Consider the following 18,649-nt stretch of genomic DNA (forward strand, 5'->3'; position numbering starts at 1 on the left):
AAGATGAGTCTACTCTTGAGTAATCCTTTCCTATTGAGCAAGACTTATTTTAAACCCAATCATCGTGCTGCTTAAGTATACTTAAGAAATGTAAGGGCCATACATATTTGTTGAATATGTCTCTAAAATTATGGTTCTAATTCTAAAGGGAGAGGAAGAAAAGTTACGTGATGACAATCTCTATTTTGGAACTGTCAGTGATGATTCTGATATTGTTACACTTGAGCCACCTAAGTTAGAAGACATTGGAAATCAAGAAGAAGCAATAATTATTAAAGAAGCAGAGAGTCCAGAAGACTTTAACATGGGCTCTTCCTCTAGCAGCCAGTATACATTTTGTCAGCCAGAAACGGGTAAGAACTACATAGCGAATACACAGTGGAAGCTTAGGACTCCTGTGATCACATTGTATATAATGGCTGGTTTTCTGACCCTAAATATCAAAGTTATGAATATATTTGGGTAAAATGCAAGAAAATTTTTTGTAAAAATCTACCTTGTTATCTAGTGTTTTCCTAGACCCAGGGCCTAGAGCACAGTAGTCCAATAAATACCATCTTTTATCATTAAAAAAGGAAAAAAAATAGTTTTAAGAGATTTGTTAATGTCTCAAACACTCCAAAATGCATTGGACAATTTTAAGGTCTTTAGGAGTGGGAGATTGAACCATTATACCTAAAAAGCAGGAGAATATTAAGATCTTGAGTTACAGTGGTACAGAATTGCCTTCCAGATCCATTTACTCAGTCACTCAACAATCATTTTTTGTGTGCTACCATGTGCCAAACAGGATTTAAGGAACTGGCAAAACAGGAGTATCCAAAAGCCCCCAAACTGGGATCTTTAACTTTAGACTGAGTTATGAAAATGTAGCTATTATAAGTCACATTCTTAATGCAGTTAATGCCTGTTGTTCAGACAGAATCATTTGGAGGTGAAATGTGAGTTACTGAGCTAATTTCTTCTGTAATTCTTTGGCTTAGTTTTAGGAACATATGTAACATCTTTTGGGGTAATATAAATATTTAAATACAAAGTTATAGAAAATAAGAGAAAGAAATCTATATTTAACCAAAGGTTATTAACCCCCAGTTATAATTTAGGGTGGATTATGGGAGAGACACCTGGGACATTGCTAGTGTTAATAAGAATTTCCTGCTGCTGCTACTGCTAAGTCGCTTCAGTCGTGTCCGACCCTGTGCGACCCCATAGACGGCAGCCCACCAGGCTCCCCCGTCCCTGGGATTCTCCAGGCAAGAACACTGGAATGGGTTGCCATTTCCTTCTCCAATGCATGAAAGTGAAAAGTCAAAGTGAAGTCGCTCAGTTGTGTCTGCCTCTTAGCAACCCCATGGACTGCAGCCTACCAGGCTCCTCCATCCATGGGATTTTCTAGGGAAGAGTACTGGAGTGGGGTGCCATTGCCTTCTCCTAATTTGGTGCAAAAACAAGAACGTGTAGTAGTTATTTCAGATCATTTTCTTCGATTTTACCAGTCTTTGTTTCATTTGCCAGAATCAGACTGTGGGAATTCTGTTATTCCTATTTAAGCTAATAAAATTAAAGTAGGCTTAAACCAGATGCTGATTTAATTTGAGAATATTTGTGGGCCAGATGTGTAGTCAGATTGAAGCCGGGAGCATTGTGGAAGAGTTCAAGTAGACATTTTAAGAAATGATGCTTTTTTAGATGTATTTTTATCCATTGTTCTCTTTCCCAGGGAATTATTTCAGTAAAAGAAATGCTAAAAAATAATTTTAAATAACATTTTGGACTGTGTTGAAAATAGTCTATATACATCAGTTGTTAAGAATTTTTGTTCTCTTCCCTTAGCAGATATTTTTCTTGGTTGGTAAAATTTCCTGCTATCTGTTGCTTAGTTTTGTTTGTTTTTTCCCTTTCCCTGTCTTCTCCATCTCTATAGAATTTCAACTTCTTTTTTTTTCTTCTTATAAATTAGATTCTTGTGGCAGTAATCTTTTCGTTGGTGTAAGAACATTTCCCAGTCCCTCCATATGACCCTCTCCTCCCCCAAGGAAGCAGAGTTGGTAGTTGTATAAAAGTTTGTGTTGTATGTGTTTTTTTAAAAGTCATGATTATTAGATTTTGATGGAGCACATGATCATGTTAAAATGAGTATTTTTCAATTTCCTTTTTATTCTTTGTAATAAAGCTTTATACATCTTTTTTTCCCTGTTTATTCACAAAAGAAAGATGGTGGGAGAAGCTGTGGAAGATTCCTGAATTCATAAGGGGATGGGATGATCAGCTGAAACACCACGTTCCTAGCCAACTCACTTTCCAAGGTGGTGTGACTAAATCTGATCAGCTTTTCTAGAGCTGAGTGTTCCTAGTCACATTTACTATTTACTTAGTGCTTTAAAGATATCTGTTGTAATCTGTGATACTCTGAACAGGTGTTCAGAATTGATCTTGTAATAAAGCTGGCTAAGCTTTTTGCATGCCTTTGCATTGCTTGCATCTTGGACTGTGGGCCAAATTATGCTTTAAAAGTTTGAAAATCAAAGTATCTCAGCTCTCATGTGTATGGGTTAAAAAAGATGGAAGCATTAGATAAGAATGTGAATGTTTTCATTTGGGCCAGCCTGATCTGTTTACTTAGAATGCATAATGAAGACAATAAGTTAACGTAGAATTGAAAATTTAAGAAATTTATAAATGGTTTGTTTTTATATTTACCCATCTTAATTATGTTGGAAAGTCTGAATTAAGTACTTCAGCCATGATCATGAATGCCTATATATTATGTGATGCTTGTTTAAGTCTTCCTTTCTTTTTCTTTGTCCAAGAAATGTAAGCTCACAGCTGAGGCGATGACATCTTGGAAAAACTAGTGATCAAGAATAACCAGATAAACATGATGGGCATAAGGGTTTTGACCCAAAGATCTCTCAGTGACATCTCTATCATTAACTATTAGGAATATTCATTCATTCAGTAGTGCCTTCTGTCTTTGTGTTTATTGTTGTTAAGTGTGTGAGTCAACCGAATTCTCTATGATCCAACTTTTAAAAGTATTGTCTAACCTAAGTCAGCAGCTTTGCTGTGGCATGGATACCCTGTCTTCTGAAGAAGTGCATTGCTTTTTTGAAGCCTGAATGTTTGTGTTTTTTGGAGCTCTTTGTATCAAATTTATGGTCACATTTTATTCTTACTTGTAGTGCCTTTTTTTCCCTTCTCCCTGGCCTTTGGAAATTATTACTGAGACATCTAATCTGCCTCAGCATATAGTTTATTGATATACGGGACAATATTAAGAAGTAATACATTTGAAAAAACTAAAGATGGTTTTTTCCAATGAATATGGTTCTAGTACTTGAGATTTCTTGTGATTTTTTGTCTATTTGTTGTTCTTCATTATTCTTTTCATAAAGGAGCAGCACAAGACTAGTGCTTAATATCGGAGATAGCTATTGTGTCACTTCCTCATGCTGACATATTTACTAGAGGGTAAAATTAATAACCTTCTAGTAAGAGTGGCAGTCGAAGGGAAGGGCTCATCTGACTTCTGGAAGCCTGGGTTAAACTACAGTGCTTTGAACTTTGATTTGGGGCTCATAGGATGGAAATAAAACTAGAGGCTAGTACACCTAGGGAAACTTTTGGTAGTTGTTGTCTTTTTTAAATCACAAGAACTGCTTATATACTTCCCTCTGTTCCTTAAATAGTTGAGCTTAAATTACCTCCATCTGAAATTAAATTGAAGAGATAGAGGTGTTTTTTTTTTCCCACTTCTAGAAATAGCATTTGTGGCGCTAAGAGCAGTGAAACTTAATAGGCTATGAGAATGATTATTTTAATGGTGTAAAGTATAAGGGAGGTTAAAAAAAGAAAAAAGCCAAAACCAGACTCTCAGCAGCACACAATATAGTTAAAAAAAAGTCTTAGGTATCACAATTGAAATCTTTGGCTTTATGTTGATAAATTTGAAAATTTAAGTTTTGTTTCTGTTGTGTTGTTTTTGTTCTTGGCTGTCTTAGGTAAAAAGGCATGTAGGGATGGCATTCTAAATCATCTTTACCAGGAAAGCTTTCTAAAATATTTATCTCCATTTTTTTAAATAGTATTTTCATCTCAGCCTAGTGATGACGAATCAAGTAGTGACGAAACCAGCCATCAGCCCAGTCCGACCTTCAGACGACGTCGTGCCAGAAAGAAGACTGTGTCTAGTTCAGAATCTGAAGAAAGGCTACTTGCTGAACAAGAGCCTGAACCCCCTCAGGAGCTATGTAAACGGCAGTTCAGTAGTGGTCTCAATAAATGTGTTATACTTGCTTTGGTGATTGCAATCAGCATGGGATTTGGACATTTCTATGGTAAGTATTTGAAAATTTATTTTATATAAACTGATGGTGAAGAGTGAGGCATTCTGGGAGTTGTTTTCAGTGTCATCCTTGAAATATATGACCTTAGAAAACATACCTGTTTGAGCCTTAGTTTTCTTGTGGAAAATGGGGATAGTGTTGCCTCACAAAGCTATTTGCACTTAAATGAAAACAGTATTTAAGAAATGTAAGGGTTGTTCATATATATATATATATATTAATAGGAGGATTATTTAAGTTCCATTTGTAACTATTTGTTACATTTGAAATGAATGTCACAGTAATTGGTGCTCATTTCTACCGTCAGGTTTCATGCAGACGTTATATTTTATGACTGTTATTACTTCTGTGATTCACTTGACTTAAGAATTCACTTGCATTATACCTTGCTCAGTGTTATTTACATTGGTTAATTAATCTTATTTACATTGGTTAATTATTTTCTTGATGCAAAGCCTTTGAAACTACCCCGGTGAAAGAGGAAGGAATTTCACGTGGTATTTTTCTTTTGGGAGCCTAACCATTGAATCTTATTTAAGTTGTATATTTGTACAAAGATAAGACTATTTGAGAACTGAACATTTGTACTTTTTGCTTTATTAAAAATTTGAAAAAGTTTAAACAAATGTCTTACCAACTTCACAACTTGCAGTTTGCCTTACATTAACTACGTTTAGGATTTTTGCCTACATAATACATAGTTTAGCTTTCTGAGTAATCTGGTTTTTCTAGTTCCTTCCACTAGTGTGTTCCTTAAGATTCAAGAATTATGTGTACCCTGTGTTGATTCACAGAAAAGATGTATTATTCAACATAGTGTATTATGAGAAGAAACTTAGTGAAGATAATCAATTCTTATTTAAAGTCAGAGAAAATAAATGTGTTTCTTCTTGTCTTTAACTTTATATTAATAAAAAATAAGTATTTAGATGCCTGGTAGATGTCTGCTTGAATTTAATACTGGGACTCTTTAATTTGTATCTTCCCTTGAAGTTTGTTATAGTGAGATTTGACTTGAAATATATACTTAACTTGTTTATTATCTAGCTGGAGCAAATGTATGAACGTTTCTTTTGAGCATGGTTTTTTCCCATTGCAGGTAAACGTGGAGGTAACAAAGGAGAAGGTGTAATTTTAATCTTTTTTTCTTACTAAAAAAAAAATGGGACTGATTTAATACTGTTAATCCACATTGCATTAAAGCCCTGCAAAATGCATGACCTTTAAGTATTTTGTAGAAAGATTAACTTCAGTTCAGTTCCATTCAATCACTCAGTCGTGTCCGACTCTTTGCGACCCCATGAACTGCAGCACGCCAGACCTCCCTGTCCATCACCAACTCCTGGAGTTCACTCAAATTCACGTCCATTGAGTTGGTGATGCCATCCAGCCATCTCATCCTCTGTTGTCCCCTTTTCCTCCTGCCCCTGATCCCTCCCAGCATCAGAGTCCTTTCCAGTGAGTCAACTCTTCGCATGAGGTGGCCAGAGTACTGGAGTTTCAGCTTCAGCATCAGTCCTTCCAAAGAACACCCAGGACTGATCTCCTTTAGAATGAACTGGTTGGATCTCCTTGCAGTCCAAGGGACTCTCAGGAGTCTTCTCCAATACCACGCTTCAAAAGCATCAATTCTTTGGCGCTCAGCTTTCTTCACAGTCCAACTCTCACATCCATACATGACCACTGGAAAAACCATAGCCTTAGATGGACCTTTGTTGGCAAAGTAATGTCTCTGCTTTTGAATATGCTATCTAGGTTGGTCATAACTTTTCTTCCAAGGAGTAAGCATCTTTTAATTTCATGGCTACAGTCTCCATCTGCAGTGATTTTGGAGCCAAAAAAATAAAGTCTGATACTGTTTCCACTGTTTCCCCATCTATTTCCCATGAAGTGATGGGACCAGATGCCATGATCTTCGTTTTCTGAATGTTGAGCTTTAAGCCAACTTAGGAGTGCTTTTAAAAACTGATAAATTATTGCCCTCTTATTTAAGAATTTTGTTACTTGTAAAATTTATTTTATTATATTGAAAATATTTTCCTATAGTACTTCAGATTAGCTCTTCAGAATAGGAACAACCTTCATAATAATAGGTCTATACATTAATGAGACTGGCTCAGTGAACATACAAAACTTAATCTGAATGATAATTTTTTCATGGTTACTTTTAAAGGATATCACGGTTTTTTTTTTCTTAATTGTGGCACTGATCTCAATACTTAAAGGAGTTCTTTTGAGTTGATGTTAGAGCCAGCTCGAATTTCCCAGGCACTGTGAAGTCAGTCATTGCATTCCATAATTAGTCATTTGCTTTATAATCATTTATCAAGAACACACTACTAAATTAAACATTCAGAACATTCACCAACCTTGGCACCATGTAAATTTGGAGTGTCATATATATCTGTGTTGGATGGAAGAGAGAACTATTTAGAAGGACTGAGGATAGTAAAAGAATACTGTAGGTATTTGGCACTGCTTCAGGTCCTGAAAGTCCTTACAAAAAATTTTTGAAAATCATGATGAAGCACTAATCTTGTTCTTTCTTTTACCTGTAGACTGTTCATATTCTAAATTGACAGTGGAATTCAGTTGATTTGTTTTCCTCATGAAGTTGCTTTAAGTATAGGCTGCCCTGCCTTTTGGCAAATAACATAACTATAACTTGGTGCTAAGTTATGAAGCACAAACAAGAATCATAGCTCAGACTATGACACTGAGTCAGTCATCCTAGAGGAGGTAGGATTTGAGTTGGGTCTGGACTTCGACATACTCTAATGTGGAAGGAAAGCAGAACATGCTAGCAGTGGAGAACCTGGTAACCTGAAGGTAAACTTGCTGAGTTTGGGAGCACTGAAAAGACTGGAAGGATTGTATAGCCAGGTATAGAATAGATACTTAGAATTAGAAATAATGGAATATAAGGTTGGAATATGTGGGATGCTATTATACTGTAAAACATCTTGGAATCTGAGCAGGAGAGTTTGATTTATAGTGACCCAAAGCAGTAATTTTAGAGGAAAAGTGCAAAAGATAAATAGTGTGGGATAAATTATAATAGTGAAGTAGAAGGTTTGGTAATTCAGGTATTTGGTGATGAGGGCCTTGACTGTTTTAGTGAAGGTGGGGATGGAGGGAAGGTTGGTGAAATAAGGAACATGGAATACCAGTGGAAAACATAACTTTGAGCCAGGGATACTTGAGATAGTGGTGGTTTACTTTTTAAATTCCAAGAAGTGTGTTAGCTTCTTTACTTTAAGTGGTGGGGGGAATTAGAGGGATGGATTTTTTGGTCAATGATAAAGTTAATAGATGGTGAGCACAGTTTGGTTTACCTGGCGTGCTGCAGTCCATGGGGTTGCAAAGAGTCATACAACTGAGCAACTGAACTGAACTGAACTTTATTTTAGAGTAAATTAGGGCAGGTGCTGAAGTGGTTTTGTTTCGTTTTGTTTTACTGAAGACACCCCAAAAATTGTGCCTAGCAGGCAGATGGATGTATTGGCTGGAAGCTTTGGTGAAACTGAGACACTTTATCTGTAGAAAAGAAGCCTTACTGCAGTGATAGCAAAAACCGGCAGTGGGTTAATGTGATTGAGATAGGCAGATTTGTGGACATAACCAGAAAGCCTTACACCCTGGGTTGTAACACTTTATGGTTTACAGCTGAAGGTGTATAAGGAAAAAAAAAGCTAATGGTGGGATTGATTGATAAGGGTCACGTTGATAGTCATCAAACATATGCTGTGTAATAGTACCACAAACTCAGATCTCAACACATAGTTTTAAGATATTTCCCAGTGGCCAAAGGAATTCATTCTGATAGCAGTTTTGGAAAAAAAAAAAAAAAGCAGTTTTATGTTGCCTTGGAACTATAGATAAATTTATTTTAATATTTCAAAGAGATCTGAGATTTTTTGGAATAATAGGGAAACATTTGTGAATTTTTTTTTTGTATTTCTGTGTTTGTTTTTTGAGAAGTGAATTCTGACAGTATCATAGCTGTTAACTGGTAACAGTTGTCTGTAATTTGGCAAAAGTTTTTAGTGGTTTTCAAGTTGTATTAAAGAAATAAGTTATTTTTTCAGAAATCAATAAACTATTATTATATTCTTTCACTACAAAATTCTGTGATGTGATGCCACTCTAGATGTAGTATTATGGTTGCCAGATGCATTTGGCCTTCTTTTCGATTTAGTGTTTTTTCTCATGCATGAAGCATGTAGCAGCATGTGAACAGCATGTCTTGGCAAATTTACAGTTTGATTTTTAGGGTGAAAACATTGAGCATCCTGGTTAATTTATGATTCACGGGGGTAGGGATGGTGATACTCCCATACAGGCCTAACTAGTGCAGAGTTCTTAAAAGAGCTGGCTTTGAGAACGGTGAATAATCATAATTAGCCAGTTGTTTTCCTTGCTATTCTTTCTGGGCTTATGCTATATCATTTAGGCAAAATATAGTGAGAAAAATTTTTTTCATTTTTCTTTAGTGACTTATAACCTGTGACTAGACTGCATGATTTGTTCTTTTCTGTGTCAAAGTGGGGAATGCAACACTTTATATACCTCAGAGAGCCATTAAATACAACAAACTTGAGTGCTTTCAATATAATAAGACAGAAACATGACATAAATTATTTTGTTTGGTAGGGTAATATGGTCTGGCTTGTTTTAATCAAAAGAATAGTGAACTGTTTAAATATACCTGGTGTATGCTAAATATAATAAAAAATACATTAACCTATTTGGCCTGATTCATAAATTAGCATCCATGTGTTGCCATTTAATGAATGACACCATAAGATTTTACTTATTCCTTCTTTGTTTATATAATCAGAATTTTTATAAAACTGTGAGATATTTTGTAAAACTGCAGTATTTTGAAGAAAATGATCCTCTCCGGATCAAGCAGTTAAATATATGCAAATTATGTGTTTCATTGTATATTTAAAAATATTGGTAATTGTGACATTTATATATCTCTAATAAAAATGTTTTATTTTTAGGCACAATTCAGATTCAGAAGCGTCAACAGTTAGTCAAAAAGATACATGAAGATGAATTGAATGATATGAAGGATTATCTTTCCCAGTGTCAACAGGAACAAGAGTCGTTAATAGAATATAAGGTATGTATTAGTAACAAATTTATAAAATTGTGTTATCCGATAATTATTGTGCTATTCAGATACAAGTACAGCACAGATTAGTAAATCAGTAATAGTATTGGTAATTGTTGACTGAGTACTTATGTGTCCTGGTCAGTGTTGTACCTTACAGCATTTCTTGCCACATCCCAGTGAATTAAGCAAGTATTGATACTAATTGCATTTTATAGATAGGAAAGAGATTCAAAAAACCTAAGTAACTTTCTCAAGTCTAGCAATCAACAAAGCTGAATTTAATTTTATCTAACTCCAAAGATTTTCTTCCTAATCACTATATTATAGTTAACATTATTTTAATTGATATTATATGTAAAACATTATTAGTTGACTTCCCTGGTGGTCCGATGGTTAAGAATCCACCTTACAATGCAAGGAACACCTGTTCGATCCATGGTCCGGGAAAATCCCACATGTTGCGGGGCAGCTGAGCCCGTGTGCCACAATTGCTGAAGCCTGCGTGCCCTAGAGCCTATCTCTTCAACAAGAGAAGACACTGCAATGAGAATCCCGAGCCCCACATTTAAGAGTAGCCCCTACCAGCTGCAACTAGAGAAAGCCTTTGTATAGCAGTGAAGACCCAGCATAGCCAAAAATAAACTTTAAAAAACTTATTATTAACATTATTTTTATAGAGCCAAGCAAAACATTTCATTCAGTGAGAGAGAAAGAGGAGAGTTTGTACGTTTCTGTAGGAGCCACCCTTGCTCATGGGGAGTAATTGGGCAGTCCTTTTCTCTGGTCTCATGTCAGTTATGAAGACAGAGAAAGCATGTAATGAAAATACCTGAAATTCACCTAGCTCCAACAGGATTCTGCTTTCCATTCTGGGTTTGTGAGGATTAGCAAAGTATTTCTTCTCTAGTTCTTGCTTTGGAAGGGTGTTGGGATTATAGTAAACTCAGGGTAGAAAGGTAAACTGTTCCTTTTTCCTTCCGTTTCCCTAAATTTCCTTCACAATGTATATGCTTCACAATGTGAATTTCCCTTCTTTATGTATATACTCTTTTTGTTTTATTTTTTTATATACTCTTTATAGGGTTATGGTTGTATTTCTTTGGAAGACAGAATCCCACTTAACATCTGAATTATATCTTTCAGGGATGGGCTACTGAAGTTAATTATAAATAGTGTAGTTTTCTCTGCCTTGAGCAGTGTGATAGTCATGTCAGACTCTGCGATCCCATGGACTATAGGCTGCCAGGTCCCTCTGTCCATGGAATTCTCTAGGCACGAATACTAGAGCTACGCCCTGTTCCAGAAGGGTGTGGCAACCACTTGAGTTATAACCTCCTGAGTTGCCTTGAGCAGAGGATGTTACAGAAAGGAGCAGCCATTTTCTTCTTTACTGTCACGGTTTCTGGTTGCATAGAATGGTGTTGGCTCTAAGGAGACTTACCTTGTATGGATCTTTACTGAGTCAATTCTTGCAAACCTCTTGTCTCCAGCTGCTAAATGTGGTTTGGAGTTTGAAGATCTTCATGGAAGACCTGTCCAGGATCTGCTTTGTCACTTAATTCAAGATTTTAGAGTTTCCTGGATACAGAATATTGTACCCTCTAGTCATCCTGTGGCACTCCCTGTGCTTGTACATTTAAAGATAGTACTGCATTCAGTTCAGTTCAGTCACTCAGTCGTGTCCGACTCTTTGCAACCTCGTGAATCGCAGCACACCAGGCCTCCCTGTCCATCACCAACTCCTGGAGTTCACTCAGACTCACGTCCATCAAGCCAGTGATGCCATCCAGCCATCTCATCCTCTGTCGTCCCCTTCTCCTCTTGCCCCCAATCCCTCCCAGCATCAAAGTCTTTTCCAATGAGTCAACTCTTTGCATGAGGTGGCCAAAGTACTGGAGTTTCACCTTTAGCATCATTCCTTCCAAAGAAATCCCAGGCCTGATCTCCTTCAGAATGGACTGGTTGGATCTCCTTGCAGTCCAAGGGACTCTCAAGAGTCTTCTCCAACACCACAGTTCAAAAGCATCAATTCTTCGGTGCTCAGCTTTCTTCACAGTCCAACTCTCACATCCATACATGCCCACAAGAAAAACCATGGCCTTGACTAGTCAGACCTTTGTTGGCAAAGTAATGTCTCTGCTTTTGAATATGCTATCTAGGTTGGTCATAACTTTCCTTCCAAGGAGTAAGCGTCTTTTAATTTCATGGCTGCAATCACCATCTGCAGTGATTTTGGAGCCCCCCAAAATTAAGTCTGACACTGTTTCCACTGTTTCCCCATCTATTTCCCATGAAGTGATGGGACCGGATGCCATGATCTTCGTTTTCTGAATGTTGAGCTTTCAGCCAACTTTTTCACTCTCTTCTTTCACTTTCATCAAGAGGCTTTTGAGTTCCTCTTCACTTTCTGCCATAAGGGTGGTGTCATCTGCATATCTGAGGTTATTGATATTTCTCCTGGCAGTCTTGATTCCAGCTTGTGCTTTATCCAGCCCAGCGTTTCTCATGATGTACTCTGCATAGAAGTTAAATAAGCAGGGTGACAGTATACAGCCTTGACGTACTCCTTTTCCTATTTGGAACCAGTCTGTTGTTCCATGTCCACTTCTAACTGTTGCTTCCTGACCTGCATACAGATTTCTCAAGAGGCAGGTCAGGTGGTCTGGTATTCCCATCTCTAGTCTGTTCTATTCCATAGTTCACTTAAAAAATTATTGAAGTAAGTTTATTTGCAGTATTATATTAGTATCAAGTGTACAGCATAGTTATTCCATATTTTTTACAGATTATATTTCATTAAAAGTTATTATAGTGGCCATAATTCCCTGTTCTGTACGATATATCCTTTATACAGAGTAGTAGTTTGTACCTCTTAATCCAAAACCATAATGTGCTTCTCCCCCTTCCCTTTCCTCACTGGTAACCACTAATTTGTTTTCTACATCTGTGTTTCTGTTTTGCTTTTATATTTGTTTGTATTGTTTTTTAGATTCCCCCTATAAGTGATATCATACAGTATTTGTCCTCCTCGGACTTACTGCACTTAGCATAGTATTCGCCAAAGTCCACTTCTGTTGGATAAATGAAACGTATTTTCTCTCACATAGGGAGAGCAGATGAAATGACTATAAGGAAATTTTGATTTTTAATTTGTTCTTTGAAGATTAGTGAGCCAGACAGTGAAATATCCATCTCAGATAGTTAATTTTTAAGTGGAAAATCTTGTCATTAAAAGGACTCTTTTTTTTTTTGTCTCTGTCAGATATTTTTATGGTCTAACTGAAATGGATTAGTCATGGGACTTCCCTGGCAGCCCAGTGGTTAAGACTTCACGCTTCCAATGCAAGGGGCACAAGTTTGATCCCTGTACTGGGAAATAAGATCCTATATGCCACATGACATGGCCAAAAAAAGAAAGTCTTGGCAGTTTCCTTGTGGTCCAGGAGTTAGGACTCAGTGCTTTCACCCCTGTGCATGTGGGTCAAAAAGTGAAAAACAAAACAGTGAAGGTTTTTTTTTTTTTTTTAAAAGAGGGAACAGTCATAATGTTCATAGTCAATTTTAAACAAAGTTGAAATATCATTTTGCTGATTTATACATGAGATTTTAACTGACTAGATAGTGCTATAACCATTAATCTGTTTAAGTAACCATTAATCTGTTTAATTTTTTGCTATTTTGCTTAAAGTTTGTTACTAATACATGTATTGACAGAAAAATCAGACCCTTCAAGGCTACCCAGCACTGCAGCAAAAGTTCTGTAAACCTGATTGGACATCATTTCTCTCTCAGAAATGGTGCTGACTTCAGAGTTACATTGCTGATCTGGTCAGTTTCTTCAAAAACATTGAAATTGGAGAAATTAGTTGTAAATGTTACCAAGATTTAGTCTGTTCTCTGAACTGTGGGAGAACTTACCTGATTTACCTGAACTACGGTGTTCATTTGCGTAGGACCAAGATCTTTCAAATAGTACTGAAATTATTGAAAATTTTTTCCTTCAGAGAGTGCCATGAGTATATAATGGACTTTTGAAGCCTAAAGTCATCTCTCTAACTATAATTTTACTTTTTATAAGATAATCTCCATCACTCAAGGATTAGAGAACCGTTAGTCCTTCTTAAATTCTCTCTAGGAGCCTTCTTAATACAGATTGTGGAGTCCTGTAGTTAAAAGGTAGAAGGCAGTCTTCTTCCAGCATGCTTTGTTTTTGTTTTCATGTAGCTCTTTGCTGTGCATTTTCTTGCTTATGAAACTTTTATTTTCCAATTTTCATGTACTGAAAATACTACATAAAGGATAGTCTCTGTGGAAATAGACACTAAACATTTATGGAGTATTTGTTATACCATTAAGATTTAAATTCATCTTTGATATTTTACTTGATATTTTTCTTTCTTATCTTTCAAAAAATTTAGTCATTGAAGGAAAACCTTGCAAGGTGTTGGACCCATACTGAAGCAGAGAAGATGTCCTTTGAAACTCAGAAAAAGAACCTTGATACAGAAAATCAGTATCTAAGAACATCTCTGGAGAAGGAAGAAAAAGCTTTGTCTTCATTACAGGAAGAGTTAAGGAAATTAAGAGAACAGATTAGGCTATTAGAAGATAAAGGGACAAGCACTGAATTAGTTACAGAAAATCAGAAACTTAAGCAGCATTTGGAAGAAGAAAAGCTGAAAACGCACAGTTTCCTTAATCAAAGGGAGACTCTGTTGGCAGAAGCAAAGATGCTCAGGAAGGAACTGGAAAGAGAACGACTAATAACCATGGCTTTAAGGGTAGAACTCCAACAGCTAAGCTCCAGTCACTCATATGGCAACTCAGACTCGGCCGGTGTAGTGACTGAGAAAAAGGAAATAGAAATGTTACGGGAAAGACTCACTGAGCTGGAGCGCAAGCTAACCTTTGAACAACAGCGTTCTGATTTGTGGGAAAGACTGTATGTTGAAGCAAAAGATCAAAATGAGAAACAAGAAACTGATGGAAAAAAGAAAGGGAACAGAGGAAACCACAGAGCTAAAAATAAATCAAAGGAAACATTTTTGGGTTCTGTTAAGGAAACATTTGATGCAATGAAGAATTCTACTAAGGAGTTTGTGAGGCATCATAAAGAAAAAATTAAACAGGCTAAAGAAGCTGTAAAAGAAAATCTGAAAAAATTCTCAGATTCAGTTAAATCCACTTTCAGGCATTTTAAAGATACCACCAAGAACATCTTTGATGAAAAAGGCAATAAAAGATTTGGTGCTACAAAAGAAGCCACAGCTAAAAAGCCAACAACATTTAGTGAATATTTCCATCCACAGTATAAGGCACGTACACAAAACCAGAATAGCAGAGGCCCTACTATGCAGAGAGAGGGAAGGAAAGAAAAGCCTCATTTTGAAGAATTTGGAAAAAATACAAATTCACAGAAATGCAGTGCTGAGCATGACTGTGGTGGAAATTATAATTCTTTCAGAAAGGCTTGTTCTGGTGTATTTGAATGTGCTCAACAGGAATCTATTAACCTTTTTAATGTTAAAATGTTGAATCCTGTAAGGATAGATGAATTTAGACAGTTAATTGAAGGGTATTTATTAGAAAAACTGGATAGTTTTCATCATTGGAAAGAACTTGATCACTTCATCAATAAGTTTTTCCTAAATGGTGTCTTTATACATGATCAGAAGCTCTTCACTGACTTTGTTAATGATGTTAAAGATTATCTTAAAGACATGAAAGAATATCAAGTAGATAATGATGGCGTATTTGAGAAGTTGGATGGATATATATATAGACACTTCTTTGGTCACACCTTTTCCCCTCCATATGGACCCAGGTCGGTTTACATAGCACCATGTTATTATAATAGTTTTTAACATTTGTAGATTGAATAGCATTTTTATAATTTGATAAGTTTCTTAGAATGCTACTACAGTTGACCCTTAAACAACCTGGGGGGTTAGTCTGCTTATGACCTATGGTCAGGCCCTCTGTATCAGCATTTCTGCATCTGAAGATTCAACCAGCCACAGACCATGTAGTACTGAAGTATTTACTATTGAAAGACATCCAGGTATAAATAGACCCAAGCAGTGCAAACCCACATTGTTCAAGGGTCAGCTGTATTTGTTGTAAAAGTACTTTTTGTAAACAAAAGTACTATTTGTAAAAGTACTTTATTGCCTTGGAATTTAGGATAAATTGAAAGATTAAATTTTAAGTTGAAATCTATTACAAACTGAAAATTTCATAAAATCAGTTTGACTTGAGCAAATGGTTTAATTTCTACCTTAAAAAATGTGAGGATATAAAATTCTATTTTAACCTATTTGATTTTTTTCATTATACTTTATATGAAAAGATAATCACCTTAAGTTAAATTATTTCCTTAATCTTTTATTTACCTACTCACTTTGGGAAGCTAGGAGTGAAAAATACAAATTTCACTTTGAATCAGAGTAACAATTCAAGTGTCCCACTTGCTTTGTGTATTCTACTAAATTATGATATTTAATACATTTATTATAGAATTATTATTGGTAAAGGTAGAGGCATGATCAAAGGCTGTTCTTAGCAAGCCACAAGTTCTCATGCGTGTGCTTTATATATAACCTTTAAAAATAACATTGTATTATCCATTGCTTACCAGCTTTCTATTCTGTAACACGAAACTCTCCTAATCTTTGAATGTTAGCTTTATTTTTTAACCTTTGAGATAGTTTTGTCTATATATAGCTTTCTGAATAAATGTAATGTGTCAATAAAATAATGAGATTGATTTTGGTGTCTTTAGTCATTAAATAAATATCTAGTGCAAAGTACTATGAGGCTGTCCTGAGGAAAGAAATGAAAAATTCTTGCTGTCAAGGAGCTCAGAAGCTTTTGGAGAATTAGGTCAATACAAGAAATGCAGTGGAGATGTGGAGGCATATTATATGGTGGCCTCAGTCAGCAGATGTTTGGGAAGTCTTCATAATAAGATGGTCTTTGAGCTAAACTTCTTTTTAACTGGTTTTTGAAGAAGTAGTGAAAACTTGCCTGCAGCTGGTGGAGTACATTCCACTCAAAGGGAACTTCATTTGCACTGATTTGGAGATGTGAAGACATGCTGTGTTAAGGAGACAAGGTAGAGCTGGGGTGTGAACAGAAGAAAAGATTCAGATCATGAAGAACCTTTCTGCTGGAGGACTTGTTTTATTGCATTTTGGGTCACTGGCAGCAGCCTGAAGGGTTTATTGGAAAGAGTGAAGCTAGGTGCTGAAAAGTGGTTTTTGAAACAATACAGACATGAGCTGATGAGTATCTCAACTAGGTCAGTAGCAGGAATAGAAAGGAGGAGACAGATTTGAATGGTATATAGTAAGTAAAATTGGTGCTATTTCTTGTGAAATAGAAGTAGAAAGTAACAATGCCTTTTGAGATTTCTGGGTTGGGTCACTAGTTATATAGTTACATGTATATGTCTATGTCTGTAGTTACAGGTGTATATATAACTGTCTATAGTTATAAATGGACATCGGCTACACTAAGGAATACCAGAAGGTTTTGGGTAAGGGGAATTGAAAATGAGAGTTGTTTAGTATCTATTCACATATAAGTACAGAGAATTAGTTGGCCATTGGTTATGTGACTCTCTCTAGCCCAGACTCTGTATATATGTAGATAGTCTAGGCTGGAGGTGTTTATCAGACTCCTGAGGAACACCAACATCTAAGGGGTTGTAGAGAAAGAAGGCTGAGAATGATGGGCAGAGAGTGGCATTGTGAAAATCGAAAATCATCTCAAGTAAAAGGAATAATGCTACATCCCCCGCCCCCCAAAAAATAAAGAATGGATGTCTTGGTTGGGAATTGGATGGCCATGGAGTGTTTTGTTGAAGTAGTGACAAAGGTGTGATTATGGAGACTAAGAACTACATGTAGGTATTGTTTATAAGCTTTAGCTGTTAGAGCATGCATGCACATGCAGAAAAAAGAGGGGGAGAGATAGGGAGGGAGGAACTCTGTAGGAGATGTGTATGTATCCCTGCTGAGAGAGGAAGCCACTTGGGGAGGGGGAATTAACTTTAATAGGAAAGGAGAAAAAATAATGGAAACACATCTCATTATTTTATTGTCACATTTCTATTTATCTTTTGAGTGTTTCCCCTCTTTGCCAGCACAGTTATGTTTGTCCATTTTTTCTTTCTGTAGGATAAAAGTATAAACTCACTGAAATCTTTTTCATATGGTTATACTAAGGATTATATACTTCAGATTCATTTACTATCCTTTTTCAGTGTTCAAATAATAGATTAATGGAGAAAAAAACATTAAAATTGTTTCCTGTTTAAATAAATTTAACTCTAACCTGGATGAAAAATGTGTTTACTGCTTTCAGTCGACCAGATAAAAAGCAACGTATGGTAAATATTGAAAGCTCCAGGCATCGAAAACAAGAGCAGAAGCACCCTCAGCCACAACCTTATAAAAGGGAAGGTAAATGGCATAAATATGGTCGCACTAATGGAAGACACATGGCAAACCTTGAAATAGAATTGGGGCAGTTACCTTTTGATCCTAAATATTGACCATTACAACTAAGTTAAATTAGAAAACTGTAACAGAAACTTGGATGCTTTCTTTACTGTTTGGTGTTGAAACTAAGATGAAATTATCAAGATAACAATGTCTTTTTATCATTTCTAAGTATAGTTTGATGATTTTATATTATTACTCAGAAGTATCAAGCAAAAGCTTACTAACTTGCATTTTCCTGTAGTTTAGCTTTGCTGAATTTTTTTTTTTGGCACTGGAAATGTTCCACTGTAGTTTTATTAAGGAAGCCAAGCATGCAACACATTCTGTGCATGAAATGAGACTTCCTTTCAGTGTATGAGCTTAAAGCAAGTTCAAATCATACATGACAAAGTGTAATTAACACTGATATTTGTGTTAAATTTCGAGTAGAGCTTGAAGAAAAAGTACATTGTGATGGAATTTCATCTTTAACATTTTATAACCTTACACTTGCTTCTTGTCTTTTTGTGGGTTCAAGAGCCCGTTGATTTGTGAAGAATTTGCTGCCTTCTTATGAACTTGCTGACTTGTTCTCTTGTGAAATTTCTTGCACATCTGAATACTGTGGAAGAAACAATAAAACTACACCATGAGGAAAACTAAAGGTCTTTATTTAAAATCTGGCATTGCAT

At 36.0% G+C, this 18,649-nt stretch overlaps 1 protein-coding gene across 6 annotated transcripts in view; it reads left to right on the forward strand.

Moving 5' to 3' along the window:
- The window catches only part of CCPG1 (cell cycle progression 1), a 40,413-nt gene extending 21,792 nt beyond the window's left edge, over positions 1-18,621 (forward strand). Inside the window, exons 5-12 of one of the 6 annotated variants that reach the window (XM_052646257.1) lie at positions 149-353; positions 2,211-2,306; positions 4,086-4,337; positions 5,446-5,472; positions 9,356-9,477; positions 13,890-15,295; positions 17,839-17,936; positions 18,496-18,621. In XM_052646257.1, the coding sequence (XP_052502217.1) occupies positions 149-353; positions 2,211-2,306; positions 4,086-4,337; positions 5,446-5,472; positions 9,356-9,477; positions 13,890-15,295; positions 17,839-17,936; positions 18,496-18,512 (2,223 nt within the window). In that variant the 3' untranslated portion in view covers positions 18,513-18,621. Of the gene's footprint in view, positions 1-148; positions 354-2,210; positions 2,307-4,085; positions 4,338-5,445; positions 5,473-9,355; positions 9,478-13,889; positions 15,296-17,838 lie in introns of all 6 variants that reach the window. The other 5 variants (XM_052646254.1, XM_052646255.1, XM_052646256.1 and 2 more) reach the window with 5 other exon arrangements.
- Positions 18,622-18,649: the final 28 nt, after the last annotated feature.

The sequence above is a fragment of the Budorcas taxicolor genome, chromosome 10 (genome assembly GCF_023091745.1).
Source record: "Budorcas taxicolor isolate Tak-1 chromosome 10, Takin1.1, whole genome shotgun sequence".
Lineage (NCBI taxonomy): Eukaryota > Metazoa > Chordata > Mammalia > Artiodactyla > Bovidae > Budorcas > Budorcas taxicolor.